The 23,933-nt window shown below is 39.7% G+C and overlaps 1 protein-coding gene across 10 annotated transcripts in view; it reads left to right on the forward strand.

Annotated features, from left to right (window-relative positions):
* ATP6V0A1 (ATPase H+ transporting V0 subunit a1) overlaps nt 1-23,933 on the forward strand; it is a 59,282-nt gene that overhangs the window by 3,762 nt on the left and 31,587 nt on the right. For 6 of the 10 annotated variants that reach the window (XM_043584521.1, XM_043584523.1, XM_043584525.1 and 3 more), the window contains exons 3-7: nt 13,012-13,090; nt 14,800-14,897; nt 15,459-15,587; nt 21,530-21,633; nt 22,003-22,129. In XM_043584521.1, coding sequence (XP_043440456.1) covers nt 13,012-13,090; nt 14,800-14,897; nt 15,459-15,587; nt 21,530-21,633; nt 22,003-22,129 — 537 coding nt within the window. The remainder of the gene's footprint in view (nt 1-13,011; nt 13,091-14,799; nt 14,898-15,458; nt 15,588-21,529; nt 21,634-22,002; nt 22,130-23,933) is intronic. The other 4 variants (XM_043584524.1, XM_043584527.1, XM_043584528.1 and 1 more) reach the window with 1 other exon arrangement.

Below are 23,933 nucleotides of genomic sequence, written 5' to 3' on the forward strand. Positions count from 1 at the left end.
AGGCTTTCAGCGCAGAGCCTGACATGGGGCTCAAACTCATGACCTGAGCTGAAATCCAGAGTTGGATGTTTAACCGACTGAGCCACCCCTGTGCCCCTCTCTTCAGCATTCTTAAATTTTACTTATGATGTATTGCAATCAGACAAAAAATTATAGGGAATAACATAATGAATACCTCCATTTCTACTGTCTACTTAAGAGATAAACATTCATGTAATTGAAGGCTCCCGTGTAGTCTTCCTGCATGCTATTTCCCTCCCCACCTCCCCACAGGTAACCTCTGCAATGATTTTTGCCTTTTTTTTTTTTTTAAGTAAGTCTATGCCCAACATGGGGCTTGAACTCATGATCCCAAGACTGAGAGTCACATGCTCTACCGACTGAGCCAGCCATGTTTGAGCCAGCCATGTTTTGCTTTTATCATTCCCATGTTATTTTTATTTTTTACTCTTGCTACATATGTGTGTATTGCTAAATAATAACATATACTAGTATGATTTTGCATGTTTTAAAACTATATGCATGGCATATTGTATGTATCTTTCAGCACTGTGCTTTTGAAATTCATTATTTGTGAGATTTGACCACCTGTTACAGGTAGCATTAGTTCATTTCTTAAAATTACTATATAGTTATTGTAAGAATATATACAGTTTATAATTTTTTCCTTCTGATGAACATTTAAGTAACTGCAGTTCTTTGTTATTACGGTGTTGCAAGGAAGATTCTTGTATATGTCTCCCAGTATACATGTGTGATAGTTTCTCCAGGGCAGTGGTTCTCAAAATTTTTGGTCTAAGGTCCTCTTTACATTCTGAAAACATGATTGAGGATCCTAAAGAGCTTTTATGAGTTATAGCTGTCAATATTTATTGTATTGGAAATTAAAATGAAGATATGTTTAAAATACGTATTTAAAAACTCACAATAATAAACCTGATATGTATTATCATAAGTAGTATTTAAAAAAAATTTTTTTTTAACGTTTATTTATTTTTGAGACAGAGAGAGACAAAGCATGAACGGGGGAGGGTCAGAGAGAGAGGGAGACACAGAATCTGAAACAGGCTCCAGGCTCTGAGCGCTCAGCACAGAGCCCGATGCGGGGCTCGAACTCACGGACCGTGAGATCATGACCTGAGCCGAAGTCGGCCGCCCAACCGACTGAGCCACCCAGGTGCCCCATAAGTAGTATTTTTTTTTAAAAATAATTATATTTTCCAAAATAAAAGAATTGCTTCGCTTTTATATTTTTGAAAATTTCTTTAATGTCTGAATTAATAGAAGGCGGCTGGATTCTCCTATCTGCTTCTGCAGTCATCTGGCTGTGATGTATACCATGAGCCTCTGGAAAACTTCACTGAATATTCATGAGTGAGGATGAAAAAGGCAAATGATGTTTTAGTGTCACTGTGTAAAGAGTATTGATTTCACGGACTTGTTGCTGCTCTGGGGATTATAATTAAGAGGGGCATTGCTGAGCATCCTGTGCCTCTTTAACTGTTAGGTGTTGTGAAGTGCTGTATTTTTGTTGTTTTAATTTGAATTTTCTTGATTAGTACGCTCAGTATCTTTTTATCTGGTTATTGGACATAATGGGTTTCATTCCCATGAATGTCTTATCCATATCATCTGCTTGTTTTTCTATTGGGTTGCTTACCTTTTGCTTACTGACTTACAGAATATGTAAAAGTTCTTCATGTATTTTTGGAAGCTAATCTTTTACTAATCCTTTACTGATAATTTGCCTTGTCTTTTCCCTTTGTTTAAAAAAAAATTTTTTTTTTAACGTTTATTCATTTTTGAGAAACAGAGTGAGTGGGGGAGGGGCAGAGAGAGAGGGAGACACAGAATCTGAAGCAGGCTCCAGGCCCTGAGCTGTCAGCGCAGAGCCTAACACAGGGTTCGAACTCACGGACCGTGAGATCATGACCTGAGCTGAAGTCAGGTGCTTAACTGACTGAACCGCCCAGGCACCCCTGTCTTTTCTCTTTGTTTATGGTATATGTGGTCACACGTAAAATTAATTGTTCTTTTTTGCTTATTAGTATTTTTTCCCTAAATTTTTATTTTTAAAAATTTCAAAGCTGAATACTCTGCAGTCGATTCACCATTTGTTAACATTTTGCTACGTTTGATATAATCTTTTTTTTTCAAAGAATTTTTTTTTTCAACGTTTATTTATTTTTATTTTTGGGACAGAGAGAGACAGAGCATGAACGGGGAGGGGCAGAGAGAGAGGGAGACACAGAATCGGAAACAGGCTCCAGGCTCTGAGCCATCAGCCCAGAGCCTGACGCGGGGCTCGAACTCACGGACCGCGAGATCGTGACCTGGCTGAAGTCGGACGCTTAACCGACTGCGCCACCCAGGCGCCCCTGATATAATCTTTTTTACTGCACTATTGAAGAGTAAGCTGTTTCTTCCTTTCAAGTCCTTATTCTTTTTTTTCTTATTTTGCCGTGTGCCTTAAGACCTTTACTAACAGGCAGAAGAAGAGTAACGGCAAACTAATACTGGTTAGGATTGTGTTCAGCTATATGTAACTGAAAACCCAAGTGATAGGGGTGTACTTTCTCATGTAACACGAGGCCCAGCTTCACACTATCACCAGTGTCCTAAGATCATCCTGTATTTCTTTTTGGCCATCCTGGAGCATTTGGCTTTTGTCCTCGTAGAGGACCACCAAAGCTCCAGGCATTGCATGCATATTCTGGGCAAGAAGAAGGAAGTGCAGGGAGAAAGGAGAAGTACTTCTATCAGGAGAAAAAAAACAAACCAAAAAACAACTTTCTTAGAAATCCTCAGAAGAGTTTCCTAATTTTTGTTGACCAGAATTATGGCATAGTCTAGCTGTAAGGGAGTCTGGGAAAAGAGGCTTTTCAGCTGAGCAGTAAGTGCCTTAAATCAACATTTTTTAAGTTTATTTATTTATTTTGAGAGAGAGAGAGGGAGGGGCAGAGGGAAGAAGAGAGAGAATCCCAAGCAGATTCTACATTTTCAATGCGGAGCCTGATGTGGGGCTTGATCCCATGAACTGTAAGATCGTGACCTGAGCCAAAACCGAGTCAAATGCTTATCTGACTGAGCCACCCAGGTGCCCCTGGGGTTTTTGTTAATAAGAAGTAAGGCTATGTATGTGTCACATGGCATTCTTGTCTATGCTTCTGACTTTAAGGGGAATCTAAGTTTGTTTCTTTCTTTCTTTCTTTCTTTCTTTCTTTCTTTCTTTCTTTCTTTCTTTCTTTCTATAATCTTTACATTCAATGTGGGGTTGAACTCAATGACCCCGAGATCAAGAGTTGCATGCTCTTGCAACTGAGCCAGCCAGGTACCCCAATATTTCACAATTTTATTTATTTATTTATTTGTTATTTTCAAGTAGGCTGCACACCCAGCACAGAGCCCAACTTGGGGCTTGAACTCATGACCCCGAGATCAAGGCCTGAGCTGAGATCAGGAGTCCATGCTTAACTGACTGAGTCCTCCAGGTGCCCTATTATTTCACAATTTAAATAAGATGTTTAGTCTTAAGTTTTTGGAAAATTCTATTAAATTATTCAGATTCCTTTGAATTTCTGATTTTCTAAAGTTATTGCCACAAATGATTGCAAAATTTTATTGAATGCCTTTTTCTTCATTTGTTGAGGTTATCATGTTTTTTTCCGTTAATCTATTAATTTGGTAAATTGCATATCCAGATTTTTTTTTCCTACTGTCTTTTTTAAACAGCTTTACTGAGATATAATTTGTCCATCCGAAGTGTATAATTCAGTGATTTTTAGTATATTCACAGAGTTCTACAACCATCACCACGGTCAGTTTTAGAACTTTCATTACCCTGACAAGAAATTCTGTCGCCATTAACACTCACTGCCTGTTTTCGCCCCAATCCTCCTCCTCCACTTCTACCCCCTGGAAACCACTAATCTACTGTTTCTGTGAATTTGCTTATTGTGAACATTTCATGTCAGTAGAATCCTATAATATGTAGCCTTTTGTGACTGACTTCTTTCATTTAGCATGTTTTCAAGGTTCATCCATGCTTCAGCATGTATCTTTAACTTTCTTTATTGTATCTATTTTTCATTTGAAAATGGGCAACATCTTAAAGTGGGTGGTTTCAGTATAAGATAGAGCTGTTGCCTATCTTCTCTGCAAAACATACCACCACTCTGGGTTTTAGAGACGATTGAGTGGGACATTTTCCTCGCTCAACTTGTTCAAAATCTTGTGTGACTCATCTGTCCCCCCATCCACTCTTCTCTTTGACATGCTTCTCTACTCTTTAATCCCTTGCGATTTAACACTTAGTCACAATGATAGTTTGCATTTTTTTGTTGCCATATTGAACATTTTACATTATTATTTTAGGCATTCCTCGCAGCAACTCTGAGAAGTAGAACCTACTTTTGAATAGTGGAACTTGCCATTCTCATATTATAGACTAGTACCCCACGCCACAGATGAAAATATCTACCCAAGACACACAGATCTGTACCCCCAGACTACTTTTTCTTAAGTTTATTTACTTATTTGTGGGGGGGGGGGCACACAAGTTGGGAGAGGGGCAGAGAGCGAGGGAGAGAGAGAATCTGAAGCAGGCTCTGCCCTGTCAGTGTGGAGCCTGATATGGGGCTTAAGCCCACAAACTGTGAGATCATGACCTGAGCTGAAATCAAGAGTCGGACACTCAACCAACTGAGCCACCTGGGCACTGCTGTCCCCCCCAGACTGTCTGACTCTGCTGCCTATGATCTTTTTAATTGAGATAGGCAAAAAAAAAAAAAAAAAAAAAAAAAAGTCACCATTTTACGATGTACAATTCATTGGTTTTTAGTGTATTCACAAGGTTGTGCAACCATCACCACTATCTAACCAGAACATTTCATCACCCCCCAAAAAAGCCCTGTACCCATTAGCAGTCACTCCTCATCCTCCCTTCCCCTAGCCCTGGCCAACCATCTAATCTATCTCTGTCTCTATGGATTCTCTAGTTCTGGACATCATACATAATTGGAATCATACAATATGTTGCCTTTTGTGTCGTGTGATTCTTCCACTTAGCATATTGTTTTCAGGATTCATCAAGATTGTAGCATGTATTAGGACTTTGTTCCTTTTTATGGCTGAATGATATTCCATTGTATGCATATACCGCCTTTTCTTTATTCATTCATCACTTGAACATATTGGGGTTGTTTCCATTTTTTGACTGTTGTCAGTAATGCTGCTGTAAGCATTTGTGTACAAGTATTTGTTTGATTGCTTATTTCTTTTGGGTGTGTACTTATGGGTGGAATTGCTGGATCATATGTTAATTCTATGTTTAGTTTTCTGAGGAACCTCCAGGAGACTGCTTTTTACAGCAGCCACACCATTTTCGTTCCCAGCAGCAACATATGAGGGTTCCAATTTCTTCACATCCTCACTGTCACTTGTTATTTTTCATTTAAAAAATTTTTATGATAACCATCTTAATGGCTATGAAGTGATATCTCACAGTGGTTTTGATTTGCATTTCCCTCATGGCCAATTATGTGGAGCATCTTTTCATATGCTTATTGGGCAATCGTATAGTTGTTGGGTTTTTTTGTTTTTTTTTTTTAATGTAAAATCATCCTTGCCAGCCTGTGTAAAGTCAACTCGCGCATGAGGTGTATTTCAAAAGAATTTGGGGATTCGGTTTCCTAATATTGTATTAGGATTTTTTTCTCTTACACAGTAGTCCCCCTCCTTATCTATGGAGGATACGTTCCAAGACCCACCATGGGTGCCTGAAACCACAGATAGTACTAAACTGTGTGTGTGTGTGTGTGTGTGTGTGTGTGTGTGTGTGTGTGTTGTTTTTTTACTATACAAATATACATGATAAACTTTAATTTATCAATTAGGCACAGTAAGAGATTAACAACAATAATAAAATAGAACAATTGTAACTATACTGTAATGAAAGTTATGTGAATGTGGTCTCTCTGAAAATATCTTTTTCTACTGTACTCACCCTTCTTGTGAGGATGTGAGATGATGAGATGCCAATGTGACGAGATGAAGTGAGATGAATGACATAGGGGTTGTCATGTAGCGTTAGGTTACTGTTGACTTTCTGACTATATGTCAGAAGGAGGATCACTTGGTTCTGGACCACAGTTGACTGCAGGTAACTAAAACTGGAAATAAAAAGGGAGAGACTACTGTATTGATAAGTGATACCGGCTTGTAATTGTCCTTTGTCAAACTATTCTCACCCTGTATCAAGCTTATACTGGCCGGTCTTATTTGTTAGTTGAGGAGCGTTCCTTCATTTTGCCTCTGGAATAATTTTCTAAAGATTTGGGTTTATCTAGTCTTTAAAAGATTAGTACAAACTATCTTTACACCTTCTAGGCCTGACGTTTTTACTTCTTTATTATTAATTTATTATTTTTCTTATTTTTAAAGTAAGCTCTATGCTCCATGTGGGGCTTGAACTCATGACCCCAAGGTCAAGAGTCCCTAGCTCCACTACCAACCAGGCGCCCCTAGGCCTGATATTTTTAGATGGATATATTTTAACTGTTGAAATTTCTTTACTGATTATAGGCTTATTCTGTTGTTGTTTTTTCCTTGTCAGTCTTGGTAAATTATATTTTTCTAGAAAATTGTTTTATTTATTTCTTTTAATTAATTTATTTTTAATTTACAGCCAAGTTAGCATATAGTGCAACGATTTCAGAAGTAGATTCCTTAATGCCCCCCTCCCAAAACCCCTCCAGTAACCCTCTGTTTGTTCTATGTTTATTATTTTTGCTTCCTTTCCCTTATGTTTATCTGTTTTATATCTTAAATTCTTCATATGAGTGAAGTCATGTGATATTTGTCTTTCTCTGACTAATTTTGCTTAGCATAATACCCTCTAGTTCCACCCACATAGTTGCAAATGGCAAGATTTCATTCTTTTTGACTGCAGAGTAATACTCCATTGTGTATGTATACCACATCTTCTTTATCCATTCATCCATCGGTGGACATTTGGGTTCTTTCCATACTTCAGCTATTGTCGATAGAGCTGTTAAAACATGGGGGTGCATGTGCCTCTTTGAAACAGCACACCTGTATCCCTTGGATAAATACCTAGTAGTGCAATTGCTGGGTCACAGGGTAGTTCTATTTTTAATTTTTTGAGGAACTTTCATACTGTTTTCCAGAGTGGCTGCACCAGTTTGCATTCCCACCAACAATGCAAAAGACATCCTCTTTCTCCTCATCCTTGCCAACATCTGTTGTTGTCTGAGTTGTTAGTGTTAGCCATTCTGACAGGTGTGAGGTGGTATCTCATGGTGGTTTTGATTTGTATATCCCTGATGATGAGTGTCGTTGAGCATTTTTTCATGTGTTGTTTGACCATCTGGATGTCTTCTTTGGAGAAATGTCTATTCATGTCTTTTGCCCATTTCTTCACTGGATTATGTGTTTTTTGGGTGTTGAGTTTGATAACTTCTTTATAGATTTTGGAGACTAACCCTTTATCTGATATGTCATTTGCAAATATCTTTTCCCATACCGTTGGTTACCTTTTAGTTTTGCTGATTGTTTCCTTCTAACTTAATTGCATTATCATAGAACATCGTATAGTGCCAATTCTTTTCTATTTTTCTTTCTTTTTTTTTTTTTTTTTTTTTTGAGAGAGAGCAGAAGCAGGAGAGGGGTAGAGGGAAAGGGAGAGAGAGAATCTCAAGCAGGCTCCATGCCCAGTGCAGGGCTCTATCCCATGATTAAGAGATCGTGGCCTGAGCCAAAATCAAGAGCTGGATGCTCAATCGACTGAACCACCCAGGTACCCCAATATCAATTCTTTACTGAGATTTGCTGTATGACCTATTTTGTGGTCAATTTTCATAAAGAATTCTTTTTTTTTAAGTTTATTTATTTTGAGAGAGTGTGAGAGCAAGCATGGGGGGGTGGGGGGGGGGGCGGAGAGAGAGAGAGAGAAAGAATCCCAAGCAGGTTCTGCACTGTCAGCACTGACCTCTGTGCAGGGCTCAAACTCATGAACCGTGAGATCATGACCTGAGCCAAAACCAAGAATTGGACACTTAACCCATTGAGCCACTCAGGCACCCCTTCATAATGAATTCTTTGAGTTCTTAAAAAGAGAACTGTAGAGGTGCCTGGGTGGCTGTCGGTTAAGTGTCTGACTCTTGATCTTGGCTCAGGTCATGATCTCACAGTTTGTGAGACTGATCCGGAGTTGGGCCCTGTGCTGAGAACGCAGAGCTTGCTTGGGATTCTCTCTCTCCCTCTTTCTCTGCCCCTCCCCCACTGTCTCTCTCTCTTTCTCTCTCTCTCTCAAAATAAATAAACTTTTTAAAAAAGAGAGAACTTTGAATGCTGGGATAAAAAAAATATGTCTCTTCCTAAATATATATATACACGCATATATTATACATATATACGTATATACGTATATACATATGTGTGTGTATATATATATATATATATTAGATTAAACTCATTTATTAGGTTCACATTTTCTCTATCTTTATTAATATTTGGTAGACTTAAGGCACCTGGGTGGCTCAGTCGGTTAAGCGTCTGACTCTTGGTTTTGGTTCAGGTCATGATCCCAGGGTGGTAGGCTCGAGCCCCAGGTCAGGCTCCTCAGTCAGCATAGAGCCTGCTTAAGATTCTGTCTCTCTCCCTCTGCCTCTTTCTCCCCTGCTAGTGCTTTGTCTCTCAAATTAAAATATATGTATATATTTGGTTGACTGAATATATCAATAATTTAAAATTGTATTTAAAATTTCCTATACATAGATTTGTCAGTGTCTCCTTGTGGTTCTATTAATTTCTGTTGGAAATATTTTGAGAATGCCTTCCTTGCCCGTATGTTTTGGGGTGCCTTACCTGAAACTGGCTGCCGTTGAACTTTGCCTCCAGATAATGAAACCAGTAAAGTTATCAGTCTTGTGGCTACTTTAACTTCAGTGTCATATTTATTGAAGTAGAAATTTCTGAACGAAAGGCCAAGATACTGCCTGCTCAGTGAAAAAAAAGTTTTATTAGAAATATCTAAGTTTAGGATTATTGCATCTTCCTGGGAATTGTTCTTATTACCATTTTGTAATGATTCTCATACTCTACTAATGTTTTTTGCCTTAGATTTCCTCTGTCTAATGTTAATATAATAATACAAATAATGTCCTTAATAGTTTCTCTATCATCGGTCTGTCTCTCTTACAATTTATTCTTCATGCACAGTATTAGTCTTCAAAAAAGTAAATTTTTAAGAAGTATTTTTTAAAAATCAGATTATTTGATTCCATTCTGCCTGTGGAATAATTTTTCCCCTTCTCTGAATATATGATTTTTTTTTTTTTTTTATGTCTCTGAGTCACTTGTCAAAGTCTTTCTGCTTCATTCTGCCTATTTCTGCTTGGTGAATTCTGTCGTATCTCCCAAAGTCCCAGCTCTGGTGTTTCCTTTGTACATTTATTCCACTTAGTTACCCATATTTTCTCATAGTTACTCCTACATACGTTCATTTCTTTCTTTCTTTTATTCTTTTCTTTTTCTTTCTTTCTCCCACTTTTTTTATGGATGTAAAATTTATATTCAGTGAAATGCATAGACCTTAAGAGTACAATTTGATGATTTTGGTAAATTTTTATACCTTTGCAACTACTACTCCAGTCAAGATATAGAATATTTCCATCATCCCAGAAAGATATCTTATGTGCCTGCTTCTGGTCATTCTCCACCCCCTGTAGGTAACCCCTGTTTTGATTTCTACAATCATAGATTAGTTTTGAACTTTATGTAAATGGAATCATACATTGCAAAGTCTTATGTCTGACTTCGTTCACTCAACCTAATGTTGAGGTTTATCTGTTTTTTTTTCATTTTTTAAAATGTTTTTTAAATTTATTTTTGAGAGATAGAGCACTGGTGGGGAGGGGCAGAGAGAGGGAGACACAGCATCCAAAGCAGGCTCCAGGCTCCGAGCCATCAGCACAGAGCCTGACGTGGGGCTAGAGCTCACGAACTGCGAGATCATGACTTGAGCCGAAGTCGGACACTTAACCAACTGAGCCACCCAGGCACCCCAAGAGATTTATCCGTTTTTATGTATGTCTGTAGTTGCTTCTTTTTTTATTGCTGAGTAGTATTCCGATACACCACAATGTCTTCATCTGTTCTCCTGTTGTTGGATATTTGGAACATTGCCATTTAGGACTATTATAAACAAAGCTGCTGTAAACATTTTTTTTTTTTAATTTACATCCAAACTAGTTAACATATAGTGCAACAATGATTTCAGGAGTAGATTCCTTAATGCCCCTTACCCATTTAGCCTATCCCCCCTCCCACAACCCCTCCAGTAATCCTGTTTGTTCTCCATATTTATGAGTCTCTTATGTTTCGTCTCCCTCCCTATTTTTATATTATTTTTGTATCCCTTCCCTTACATTCATCTGTTTTGTCTCTTAAAGTCCTGATATGAGTGAAGTCATATGATACTTGTCTTTCTCTGACTAACTTCACTTAGCATAATACCCTCCAGGTCCATCCACATAGTTGCAAATGGCAAGATTTCATTCTTTTTGATTGCCGAGTAATACTCCATTGTAATACATACCACCTCTTCTTTATCCATTCATCCATTGATGGACGTTTGGGCTCTTTCCATACTTTGGCTATTGTTGATAGTGCTGCTATAAACATGGGGGTGCATGTGTCTCTTCGAAACAGCACACCTGTATCCCGTGGATAAATGCCTAGTAGTGCAATTGCTGGGTCGTAGGGTAGCTCTATTTTTAATTTTTTGAGGAACCTCCATACTGTTTTCCAGAGTGACTGCACCAGTTTGCATTCCTACCAACAATGCAAAAGACATCCTCTTTCTCTGCATCCTTGCCAACATCTGTTGTTGCCTGAGTTGTTAATGTTAGTCATTCTGATAGGTGTGAGGTGGTATCTCATGGTGGTTTTGATTTGTATTTCCCTGATGATGAGTGTTGTTGAGCATTTTTTCATGTGTTGTTTGACCATCTGGATGTCTTCTTTGGAGAAATGTCTATTCATGTCTTTTGCCCATTTCTTCACTGGATTATGTGTTTTTTGGGTGTTGAGTTTGATAACTTCTTTATAGATTTTGGAGACTAACCCTTTATCTGATACGTCATTTGCAAATGTCTTCTCCCATTCTGTCAGTTGCCTTTTAGTTTTGCTGATTGTTTCCTTCGCTGTGCAGGACCTTTTTATTTTGATGAGGTCCCAGTAGTTCATTTTTGCTTTTTATTTCCCTTACCTCCAGAGACATGTTGAATAAGAAGTTTCTGTGGCCAAGATGAAAGAGATTTTTGCCTGCTTTCTCCTCAAGGATTTTGATGGCTTCCTGTCTTACATTTAGGTCTTTCATCCATTTTGAGTTTATTTTTGTGTATCGTGTAAGAAAGTGGTCCAGGTTCATTCTTCTGCATGTCGCTGTCCAGTTTTCCCAGCACCACTTGGTGAAGATACTGTCTATTCAATCAGATATTCTTTCCTGCTTTGTCAAAGATTGGTTGGCCATACGTTGTGGGTCCATTTCTGGGTTATTCTGTTCCATTGATCTGAGTGTCTGTTCTTGTGCCATGCTGTAAACATTCTTGTACGAGTCTCTGTAGACATGTTTTCATTTCTCTTAAACAAATACCTAGTAGTGGAATGCTTAGTTGTGATGTACCTAGGGATATGTTTAATTGTATAAGAAACTGACAACAATATTTACTTTTTTAAAGTAGCATTTATCACAACAAATTGCATTTATTAGTTTGTGTCTGTCTCGTCCATGGATCTGATAGCTCCTCAAAGCTTGGACATATCCTTTTGTACTTATAACAGTGCCTAATACAGTAATGTATATATGGTGCTCCATAAATGTTGAGTGAGTAGCTATAGTCTTTATTGGTATTACTTTTATGGAATTTATCACATGCTCTTGTTGGTTGTGTGTATTTTTTTTCTTTACTAGATTTCAGGCTTCTTAGTAAGTAGGACCTTGTTTGTGTTTCCCAGAATATCTGTCACATTGCTTTGAAAATTACTTGTGATGTATGAAAGAATAAACCAGCCTGTCTGGTAGGAAGTGAAGATCCTGGGACAGAAGAATAAAAGATGTTTGCCTTTTGTCTCTTCTGATTGGGAGGAAGAGAAGGAAAACTGGGCAGAGCTTCTGGTATACATCATTGCTCAAGTTTTTGGCTGGGGGAGCTCACTGAGACTTTGGCCTGGGAGGACCATCTTGTACCTTGGTGCTTTGTCTAATTTGCCTCCATTCCAATAATGTGGTGCCACAGTGAGAGAGGGGTTTTTATCTTCAGTTGGTGTGATTGGCCCTGAAGCAGGTTATATAGGACAGTAGACCATTTTGCATCGTATGATTGCATCATACACTGACACAAAATTAGGTTTTACTTTGCAGAATGTGTTGCTTGTGACACAGAGGAAATAGATGCAGTATTTAAATATTTGGGGAGCACCTGGGTAGCTCAGTTGGTTAAGTGTCCCACTTAGGCTCAGGGCATGATCTCACAGTTTGTGAGTTTGAGCCCCACATTTGGCTCTGTGCTGACAGCTCAGAGCCTGAAGCCTTCTTCAGATTATGTCTCCCTCTCTCTCTGCCCCTCCCCCGCTAGCGTGCATGTGCGCGGGCTCTCTCTCTCTTTCTCTCAAAGATAAATAAACCTTAAAAAAATTTGTTTTTTTTTTGTTTTGTTTTGTTTTTTTAATTTTTTTTTTCAACGTTTATTTATTTTTGGGACAGAGAGAGACAGAGCATGAACGGGGGAGGGGCAGAGAGAGAGGGAGACACAGAATCGGAAACAGGCTCCAGGCTCTGAGCCACCAGCCCAGAGCCTGACGCGGGTCTCGAACTCACGGACCGCGAGATCGTGACCTGGCTGAAGTCGGACGCTTAACCGACTGCGCCACCCAGGCGCCCCAAAAAAATTTGTTTTAAATATTTGGTATTATGTTCTTATTTTGCAGTTAAATCCAGATGTGAATGTTTTCCAGCGGAAATTTGTGAATGAAGTTAGAAGATGTGAAGAAATGGATCGAAAGCTTCGTATGTGCATTTTGGTCCTGTATGATGTTCCTATAATGAGTCATTTGTCTTAAATTAGAGATGCTAGTCCTCTTAACAAAACGAGAAAATACTACAGGAGAAAAAGAAAGGAGGAATAGTCTTGGGATCTTGATATTAAGATGAATTTCTCATGTACAAGTGGATTTTATGGTATTGGGGCTAGGTGGTGCTTACTGGAAACTTTGAGATGACAAGATTGCAAGCTGAACACATTGGTTATTTTTTATGGGAAGGGTTTTACAGCTACTGCTATAGCTATTGCATTATAGAATTCTGAGAGACAGGACTCAGACCACTATTTTTATTTTATTTTATATGTTTTTTAATTTAAAAATATTATTTATTTATTATAATTTTTAAAGATTTTATTTTATTATTATTTTTTTCAACATTTATTTATTTATTTTTGGGACAGAGAGAGACAGAGCATAAACGGGGGAGGGGCAGAGAGAGAGGGAGACACAGAATCGGAAACAGGCTTCAGGCTCTGAGCCATCAGCCCAGAGCCCGACGCGGGGCTCGAACTCACGGACCGCGAGATCGTGACCTGGCTGAAGTCGGACACTTAACTGACTGTGCCACCCAGGCGCCCCTAAAGATTTTATTTTTAAGCAGTGTGGGCTTAAACCCACAACCCTGAGATCAGGAGTTGCACATTCCACCGACTGAGCCATCCAGGCGCCTACCATCTATTTTAGATATCAATATAACCACCTTTTAATTTGAGCTTTTTATGAAGGAAGAAACTAACACATTTATTAGGGTACTGTTGAGAGTTGGGGAGTACATAAACTTTATTTCATTCATTCCTCACAATATTCCTTCAGTTGGGTATTACCTCATTTAATAAATTAGGAAGCCAGGATGCCTGGTTGGCTCAGTCAGTAGAGCATCTGACTGTTGATCTCAGGGTGGTGAGTTTGAGCCCCACATGGGGTGTAGAGATTACTTAAAAATAAGTATTAAATAAATAAATAAACAGGGAAACCAAAGATCAGAGAGGTTAAGTGACTTGCCCGGGAACATAAGCAGCTGTACTGGAACCAGTATTTGAATCCAGGTTGTTCTCTCTGGCTCTGAAACCCGTGATCTCACTACTATACTATGCCCGCTTTTAGTTAGCTGATTGGTGAATTTGGTCCCTGCGCTAAAAAAGTTACTAGTTGTCACTTTTCTCTTCTGGTATTTTGGGACCTTATTCCGTGTCGTGCTTTTTTGGTTTTTGTGTTGTTAAAACTGATCTGATTGTTTTTCAAGTTTAATGAAACCCTTTTGATCTGGAGTTGTCTCACGAGTTTGCTAAATGTCAAATATTCTATTCAATCACCCTGTTCTGTAACTCTGTTCTACAACAGTATCTACAAGCAGAACCATCATACTCTGGGGCAGTAGTTGCACAGGGTGGAGAACTGAAGCAGATGAGGTCCAGTTTTAAGATCAAAAGAGGAAAGGAAGACAGTAGTGGGATGATAATCCTTTCTGGGGCAGCTGCGGTTGTTATAGAGTGTGCAGTGGAGGAAGAGGAACGTGGAGAAAAAAAGGATTTACATGTTCTGCTTCTTTTATATGAGAGTATCTTTCTGGGAATGAAGCTCTTTTTAGCCAGGTTTGGGGTCTTATTTTTTTTCTCAAATACTGGCAATTCCAGGCCTATGCTATACATGAATATTTTGCTTCTGTCATTTTAGGATTTGTTGAGAAAGAAATAAGAAAAGCTAATATCCCAATTATGGACACTGGTGAAAACCCAGAGGTGCCCTTCCCCCGGGACATGATTGACTTAGAGGTAAACAATTCTTCTGAGGAAGCCAGAAGTTTCTTTCTACTTAAGTGCAGAAATTATTTTCCTGTGTGGGTGGACAGTAGAGGAATTCTTGCTGTCCTTGTCCACATTGTCTCTTGCTTGTAAATATCTTGTGAAAACTTACTATAGAGCACTATCTTGAACAGTATCACATGCCACCAAATAAATGTTTACTGCCTTATCGAAACCTTACTGGATTAACACCAATTTATCTAGTAATTTATTCATCTCATAGACTAAATGAATAACCAGTAGAGTTTTCAGTATTTATCTTTTTCCATCCAAAGTCCCCTGAGAAATTCAACTGTGTAATAGAACCTATAGATAAAGACAGATGATGTTAAGCAAAAAAACTTCATAAAGAAAGTTGCCCTGGTAAAATCACACATTTGCTGGGTAGATATAAAATTACGTTTGAACCATCAGGGTGGCCAAGAGTTCTGTGGGATGGATGAATTCATCCGTCTTTCACATCAAGCATATTGAGCTTAGTTTGAGTTAATAGTTTGATTTTATTTATTTATTTACTTATTTTTTCTGTAGGCCAATTTTGAAAAGATTGAAAATGAACTGAAGGAAATCAACACAAACCAGGAAGCTCTGAAGAGAAACTTCCTGGAACTGACTGAATTAAAATTTATACTTCGCAAAACTCAGCAGTTTTTCGATGAGGTCAGACTATTGTTTCTTTTAGTATTTGAGCAGCTGATATTATACCTGCACAAGTGGGCCATGCTGTTATTCCAAAAATTATTTTAATTTGCTAGTTTGAAAGCAATACCATTTTCGCACTGTTTTAGTTGAAAGAATGTCAGATTATGTTCCATTTCTCATGCAGTACACAGCCAGTCATGGTTTTGTATGCTTTTGCATTTTCTGCAATTTTTCATCACAAGATGGGGAAAGGAACCCGAAAGTAGTTGTATATATTATAGTTGAAATTTTGTCATTATATTTTGAGGTAAGTAAATGCTTAAGGTAAAAGTTGAAGCAACAAGAAACATTCAGTCATACATGAAATTATAACAAAGGCTTAACCTCCAAAACTTCTATCATCAAATTTTTATTTTTATCTTATTCTCCATGTTTGCTTATCTACCATGAGTACATTTGTAACAATCCACATAGCACAAGTCACACTTTAATTTTTCAAGAGTTTCTCGTTATGTTCTATGGAAATAGAACTGGTAGGATGCCTATTTTGAAATTCCCGGATTTTCATGGAAACTCAGTCACACTACCTTATAGGGAAAAATGTTAAGTCAGTTTCTAGGTTAAAAATGTAGGTGATGATGACAGATGACAGTTTGCTGAGGTGAGCCCACAGAAAGGCTTTAGAGCAAGACTTTCAGAAGGATTCCTTCTCCTCATTAAACGTGGAGAGGAGTCTTAGCTTTGAGCCTGGACTTGGCTTTGTTGATGGCCTAAGGTATCGAGAATTCTCTTTTTTTACAGTAAGGTGTCTTTGCCACCAGATTAGCAATATCAGACACTTCTGCTACTGTTCCAGCGACTCTTTAGTGTGCCTTCCATAAAGTTCTTTATATTCTTTGCTCAACAACAACAAAAAAATTGGCAAAGCTTTTTAAAAAAAGAGGGCCCATTTTAGTTAGCATCTGATGTATTCTCAGTTCCATTTTTAATATCGGTCTTTTAAGGACTGGAGCAGGGGCTCTCTAACCAGCAGCATGAGCCTCACCTGGGAACTTGTCAGGATGCACATCATTAGTCCCCACTCCAGATTTCAGACTTTGTGAATTAGAAACTCTGAGGGTGGGGCCGAGCAGTCTGTTTTCACAAGGTGACTCTGAGGGACAGTGGTTTGTGAACCCCTGGGCTGGAGAACGTCAGCCGAAGATGTGCTACATTCCTCAATAACTGAAGATGGACTCAGAGAAGCCACGCTAATTAAAAAAAATCTATTGGGGAAAGGGGAAAAAGCTCATATGAACTTAATTGCCTGGTCATCCCAAGAATCAGAATCTGGCTATATGTCAAGAGAGGTTTGGTGTGAATATTCGGCTTGCTCACTGAGTTGAGAATTTTGAGACTGATGAGGACTTCTTTCACCAGTCCCTGATATCTCATCGAATTAGAGGTTGTGGGACAGTGTGATTAACTCTTTCCAAGTGTTTCAGGTCTTTTGCAACAGGCATGGCCACTTATGTCTCATGGTTTTAATGAACAGATAATCTGGAATTCTAGTTGCTCATTGCCTAAACAGCAGTGTATTTATATTCACTAATTCACCGAGCATTTAGTGAGCACCTACTCTTCATGAGGCACAAGATGAGTAAGGCATGGCCCCTGTGCTCAAGGAATGTATCACTTAGTCATATCAGAAAACATCCCAGGGCACAGTGTCTCCATAGGCTCACAGATGTGTGCTTTCCTAAATGCGTCCAAGCTGCTCTCTCACAGATCCAATTTAAACTGGCCTCAGAATCGAAGCTCAGGTACTTTTAACATCATTTGGGGCTTAATTCTTTTGCCCCCCCCTTTCCCTTTTGATATAGTCTTAGTTTATTGCTGGGATGTTGCTGAAATGTATGACAATGTCTTTCTTAACCTCCTGAGTTTAAGGAATAGAATAGGCTTCTTTGTCCAGTTCATTCTGGAGAAATTCTGAATAAAGACTGACAGATGGACTCCCTTATGAGCAATAGTTACTTGAACTGTTTTTTTTTAATGTTTATTTCTTTTTTGAGAGAGAGTGTGTGCACATGCACACGAGTGGGGGAGGGGCAGAGAGAGGGAGACAGAGGATCCGAAGCGGGCTCCGCACTGACATCAGAGAGCCTGATGCTGGGCTCGAACTCACAAACCTTGAGATTGCGACCTGAGGAACATTTGGACGCTTAACCAACTGAGCCACCGAGGTTCCCTGTTACTTGAACTATTAATGTTATTAAAAACAAAATATTAAAACAAAATAAGAGAAATTACTTGGAAAGATAACCAAAGTGTTAAAATCATAAGTTCTTTGTGAGTAATAAGTCTAAACACGAAACCCCCATGCTGAGAAGGCAGGCTGGAAGTCTTTACGACCTTCATGCCCAGTCAATCCATGGTGGGTTGTTTTCCCTTTATTCACGCAAAACATTTGCAAAACATTTCTTTTCTTTCTTTTTTTTTTAATCTCTGAGTACTTTTGAGCCCAAGTCCTGGGCTGTAAGAGGTTCTTTGACTGCTCTTGTCCTCAACCCCTCTTGTTCCTACACCCTCACCGTAGTGTAGGGAGGCTTCTGGCAAGAGCCACTCGGCCTTTCCTCTCCGAGTGCACGGTCAGTGCCTTGCCTGCTCCTGCCACTGGCTCAGAGGTTCAGCCAGGTCCCTCTCAATGGTGCCTGCCCTGCTATTGCCAAGCACCAGTCTCAGCTGTCGCTGCCATGGCAGGTGATAAGACCTCACAGAGTAAGTGCATCTGGGCATGTGAGTGCGCACGTTAAATAATGCAAAAGAAAAAGAAACATGGGACCCTCAAATCTCAGAAATGGCACTTTTTGCGTGAGATTGTCTTCCATGCCTGAAATCACAGTTTGCAAACGGCCTAAAATACAACCAGTTTTGAGTCCTTCTTTTTTATATAATTTGGTGAACATGATCAATAATTTATAATAATGAGTTAGCAGAAAATGGCCAAATCGGGAAAGGGTTCTTTCCGTCTTTAGGCATAGCGGTCATGATTGGCAAGGCATCTGGAAGGGGAAGAGTAAGCGTAAATTCGATATTCTTATGATTTAAGATGATTACAAATTCGACTTAGCCATTTCTCATCCAGAGCAATTAAAATGACTTGTTAATGATTATCCTTTTCTCAGTCTTCTTGCTTATGAAGAACTGTGAGAGCTGAAGAGTGCTCTCTGCATCTTTTACCATAAGCACCCTAGCCCATGAGAACGTAAAGAAGACTGGAAAAGTAATGGTTAATGGCATGCAGGTTCCTGCCTTCCTTTCCTCCTGAGTCTTCCATCCATCTGCTCTTCTTTACTTTTCTTTCCCATCTGCCTTCTCCTTTGGGGCTTGGGTGAATACCGGAAGTGATGAAATGCGATTTCTCTCTCACTGGAGATGGAAGTAAGAGTGTTTGCTCTTGGTAATTAATGCAGCTGGATCCGGATGTGCTACTTCTATTTCAGTGTAGACAGGGAGCCTCAGAAATTCTGCCACTTCCTCTTTCAGGGCATGGTTTCAGTGTTCCGACTGGGGGAAAGGGTAAACCAGAGAGCACAGCAAGTCATTTAAAGGCACGTTGGCAGTGTTGTTATTGTTATTAGGGAGCCCAGAATAGGATTTAGGTACCCCACGGTGTGGTTTTAGAGATTGTTTTAAAGGCCCTCAGTGAGCGGTCTGGTCCTCCTAGTTCCCCATGAGGCCCAATTATTTTATTTAAAAAAAAATTTTTTTTTTTACTCCCCTCTCTAAGATTTAGGATTCTTAAGTATGAAGCGGTGAGATTATTAATTAGAATATCATCACAAGTTTCCATTTAATTTTAATTCCGCTGGGTTCTTTTTGTGCCCAGAGTCCCCAGATGCAGTTTTCAGAGGAGTCTAGTTGCTCAGCACTTTTTGCTGTTAGAGCGGTTGTCCCCTTTAGAGCACATAGGCTTGCACTGAGTCTGATCTTTTGGGTTTACTTTAGCCAGGCCTTGTGAACCGCGTAGGGAAGTAGGCCGGAGTCTTGTGTGTAGCAGTCAGTTTCACTGTTTTTTGCCAAGGGACATCCCAAGAACCAGTTGAAATGAGGTAGTCATCTAGATCCTTAAAATAAGTTGCCTGTGGCTTGCAATAAGCTGATCTGATATTAGGCAGAAACAAAAAAAGCCCCCTAAATTTCCACTTGAGAGCAAGTGGAAACCTGTGCCCCCATTATCTCATCTTAAACTTCTTCGTATATCATGACAATATTTCTCTGCCCTCTGGCATACTCAAAGCCTGCCCTACCTTTTCTTTCTTTCTTTTTTTGAAGGGGGTGGGGAGTTGAATGTTGATCCTGCATCAACTTTTAGATTTCACTTCCCCAGAAAATTGCTTTCTTTTTTAGGTTCTCAACCTAATCATTTGGTTTATATTCAGGTTTATTTATACTCAATCCTAAAGCCCTCCCCCACCCCCCTTAACTTTACATTTCCTACGACTTACCAAGTGAGTTTCCCTTGATCAATTTTTTGATCGCGCGGTTAACAGGAATAGAATGTTTGGAATGAAGATGATAGAGAAAAATTCTCCTGATTTTTTTGTTTAGTTCTGCTTTTGAAAAGGAAGATTTTTCTGGCATATTTCTTGTCTTTGGTCAAACAAGTAGCGCGTGGATATTAAAGTTGAGGAGATCAGGCGGTAGAGAAGTTGATTGGCCTTTATTTTTTAGAGAGCTTCTCAGACCTTCCTGATTGGTAAGAATAAAAGGTGTTAGAATGTGGTGGGTAGAGAGAGTCTAGGAAGTATAGACCTCCATCTGAGAAGGTCCCTCTCCTCCTTCATTTCATTGTATAAACTGTCATGGTGGAAATCATTTTAAATCTAAACAATTAAATTAGCCCACATGTTCTATATTGGCTTATGATTGGTTACTTTTTCTCACTTGATTTAGATTCCTGGCTTCAGCTATGTTCTCAGTGACCCTTAAACTATATAGCCTAACATGAACTTTTTAATGTTCCTAGATTCCTGGTTAGAAATGAAGGCATTCAGATAGGTTTTCACTTTTTCTTCCCTTTATTGATGCAGTCAAGGCCAGGCCTGCCCAGCCAATATGCTGCTGCTTCTTTTGGAGAAAGAAATACTAGGGGAGAGGGGCAAAGGGAGAGAGAGGATCTTAAGCAGGCTCCACACTCATGGAGCCCGACACGGAGCTTGATCCCACCTCTCTGGGATCATGACTTGAGCTGAAATCAAGAGTCGGACAACTCGTCCAAGTGAGCCACCCAGGCACCCCAAAAGAAATACTCTTTAAAGCCCATGGCTTGGAGCATTTTTTTTACAGTGCCCATGCTGAAAGTTTTCGTGTTCTGAATTTTGAAGAGCATGGAAAACCCAGTCTCGTGGAGACGCCCCTTCCGCCTTTTTCCAGTCCACACTGTGCTCAGGACAGTGGCGGTGCCTTGCTTTTCTCCTTGGAAAGAGAGTCTCCATCTTTCACATTCTCACACAGGGAAAATTTTAGTTTGTAGCTACCTGGAAATTTGATGTTGAGAGTATCTTCAGAGCTGCTTTGGTCTTGCTGAAAATGAAGAAATGTTGCAGCTTCCATCCGTATGCAAAGGTATTTCCTGGTACTTTCATGGCTTATTCAGGGAAACAGAGGAAAAATGGTTTCCACCTAAGTAACAGATTTATACATGTCATCATTATTTAGTGTTTTTTCTTTATTCCTTATTTCAAAAACCATTTCCCCAGATGCCTTTACTGGGGCTACAAAGCTTTCTTTACCTCTTGTTTCTTTCCTTTGTTTTCTTCCCCTATTCTTGTCTTCTTTTTGTGGCTGTCTTCTCTTTTGGTGGTTTTTTTTTTTTTTTTTCCCTCGTCTTTATTTTCTGAACTTATCTCCCGGTTCCTCGTTCCCTGCATGCCACTAACTATTTTCATTAGATATTAATTGATTTGTGAATTCAGGCTGAATTGCATCATCAGCAGATGGCGGATCCAGACTTGTTGGAAGAGTCCTCGTCCCTCTTGGAGCCGAGTGAGATGGGAAGGGGCACGCCGTTAAGACTTGGGTAAGTACTACTGCAAGCCTCCGTATGTCAGTGGGGTCAGTTCATTTTTGGGGGGGACGGGGAGCAGCGGTCATGTTCATTGTTGCTGTTCAAGAGTGGTGAGGCTGGCCCATTCACTTGCTTCCAGGATGTGTTCTCTTCTGAGCCTCTTGAGAGGTGTTCCTAAGTCACTTGGATTCAGTTCCTGATTTGTCCTGTCAACCCTATCCTGGGGTCCGGGAATAAGACTTTGGGAGCCCTTTTGGCGTAACATTGCATAGCCTTGTGTTTGTCATCCGTGCCCCTCTCCTCTCGCTTCCCTTCTTTGTCTTAAAGCCCTCTGTCCCGTAGCATGGAATCGAGTTCCCCATCTGCCTCTTCTCCCCACAGCTTCGTGGCTGGTGTGATTAACCGGGAGCGCATCCCTACTTTTGAGCGCATGCTTTGGCGGGTGTGCCGGGGGAATGTGTTCCTGCGACAGGCTGAAATCGAGAACCCCCTGGAGGATCCTGTGACTGTAAGACTAGGAAATTGTGTCCCGTGGAGTAGGTCTTGTAAAGGGAGGCCAGAGCAGTGAGACTGCATGGTACCACCTGAATCTGACACTCCCACAGAGGAGCCCTTATGTTTACTCCTGCTTTGACTTGAACATTTGAAATACTGCTCTTTTCCTCTTAACTCCCATCGTGTGTGTACAGATGATGTATACTGACACGTGCCTGGACATTTTCAAGCCCCACTTGTGTAGGTATTATTTGGATTATAAATGTGTTTTTTTCCAGTTATCTTAAACCTCAGCTTTATTTTTAAAAAAAATTTTTTTTATGTTTTTATTTATTTTTGAGACAGAGAGAGACAGAGCATGAGCAGGGGAAGGGCAGAGAGAGAGAGAGACACAGAATCCAAAGCACACTCTAGGCTCTGAGCTGTTAGCACAGAGCCCGACGCAGGGCTTGAACTCATGGACCGTGAGATCATGACCCGAGCTGAAGTCGGATGCTTAACCGACTGAGCCACCCAGGCGCCCCAAACCTCAGCTTTATATGCTTTCTGTTACTTATCTGAGACCAAAAGAAAATCAACTTTATGAAAATTAAAGCAAGATATCTGGTTCCAAGTTCGGTAATATCCATATAAGGAGAGAGTTCCTCAACTGTGAGCTCGATAAGTTGATAAAATTTTTAGTTGGTAAGGTTTTTTTGTCTACTTGTTTGTTGGGAGATTTGGAAACTTAATTTAAGGATAATATATTGTACAAGGTAGAATAATCTTCCCCACCCAGTGCTTTGCAGAGTAGGAATGGCTGAATCTCTTGGCATTTGACATAACGGGCCAGAGTTCTTAACATCAGCCTACACTAAGTATCGTGAGTCCTGATGTCAAGGATCACAAGCAAGGAAGATTAAATGTATTGCAAAAAAAAAAAAAAAAAAAAAAAAAAAAATTACTTCCCTTTTGTATCGGTATTATTTAGAAGCCTGGGCTTGGTTTGTCTGTTGAAAATGATCTTTTGGATTTTCTTAGATTACCATTCTTTGTCCCACCTAAGAAGAGAGATTGAATTTGTGACTCCTCAGAGTGGGTGGGTCGTGCAGCTGAAAATCTGAGGCTTTCATCCTTTTATCCTCCTAAACAGGAGGGTGGTGGCACTTAGGGTACAGCGAGCCCCCCAGAGGAGCAGTTTTACAGACTCACTGAAGCCTGTGCTTGGCTTGTGGAGACACTGCAGTCTGCAGTCACACCTCCTGTGGAACTGTTCTCAGGAATCTTCAGCCAAGTTTCTGGGCAACAGAAACACTATTATCAACAAATTGAGGAAAGGGGGTCTGGCTAGCTACAGCAGAGCAGCTGCACAAAGAATGCGCTCCAGTTTATTCCTGGAGAATGGAGGAATTTAAGACACGTAGCGTCATTGTCTTCACGCCGCATCTCCTTTTATCCTTCTGAAGTCTGTTTGCTTTTTATTATAAAAACTCTAGGAATATGAGAAATACAGGCAACTAGAGACAATACTAGTTAACACCCAATTAAGCTTATTTCTCTGATCTTTCCCTGCAGTCCTTGCATCAGACTTTGCGTGTAAACTTGGTATTTGGAATAGATTGCCTTCCTCCCTGCTCCTTAGATCAAACTTAGCATGAAGCATGAGATTCTACATCAACATTCTTCCCACCTCTGTTCCTTAGAGTTACTCAGTCCCCTTTATCTGGGAATTTCTAAGCATGGGAATAAGCAGGAATGGCTTCCTCTCCTCTCTTCCGTACTTACTCAGGTAGTATAAGGTTTGAAGTTGAATTGGTAATAAGGGCTATATTGTGCTA

This window comes from Prionailurus bengalensis, chromosome E1 (genome assembly GCF_016509475.1).
Source record: "Prionailurus bengalensis isolate Pbe53 chromosome E1, Fcat_Pben_1.1_paternal_pri, whole genome shotgun sequence".
NCBI classification, from domain to species: Eukaryota; Metazoa; Chordata; class Mammalia; order Carnivora; family Felidae; genus Prionailurus; species Prionailurus bengalensis.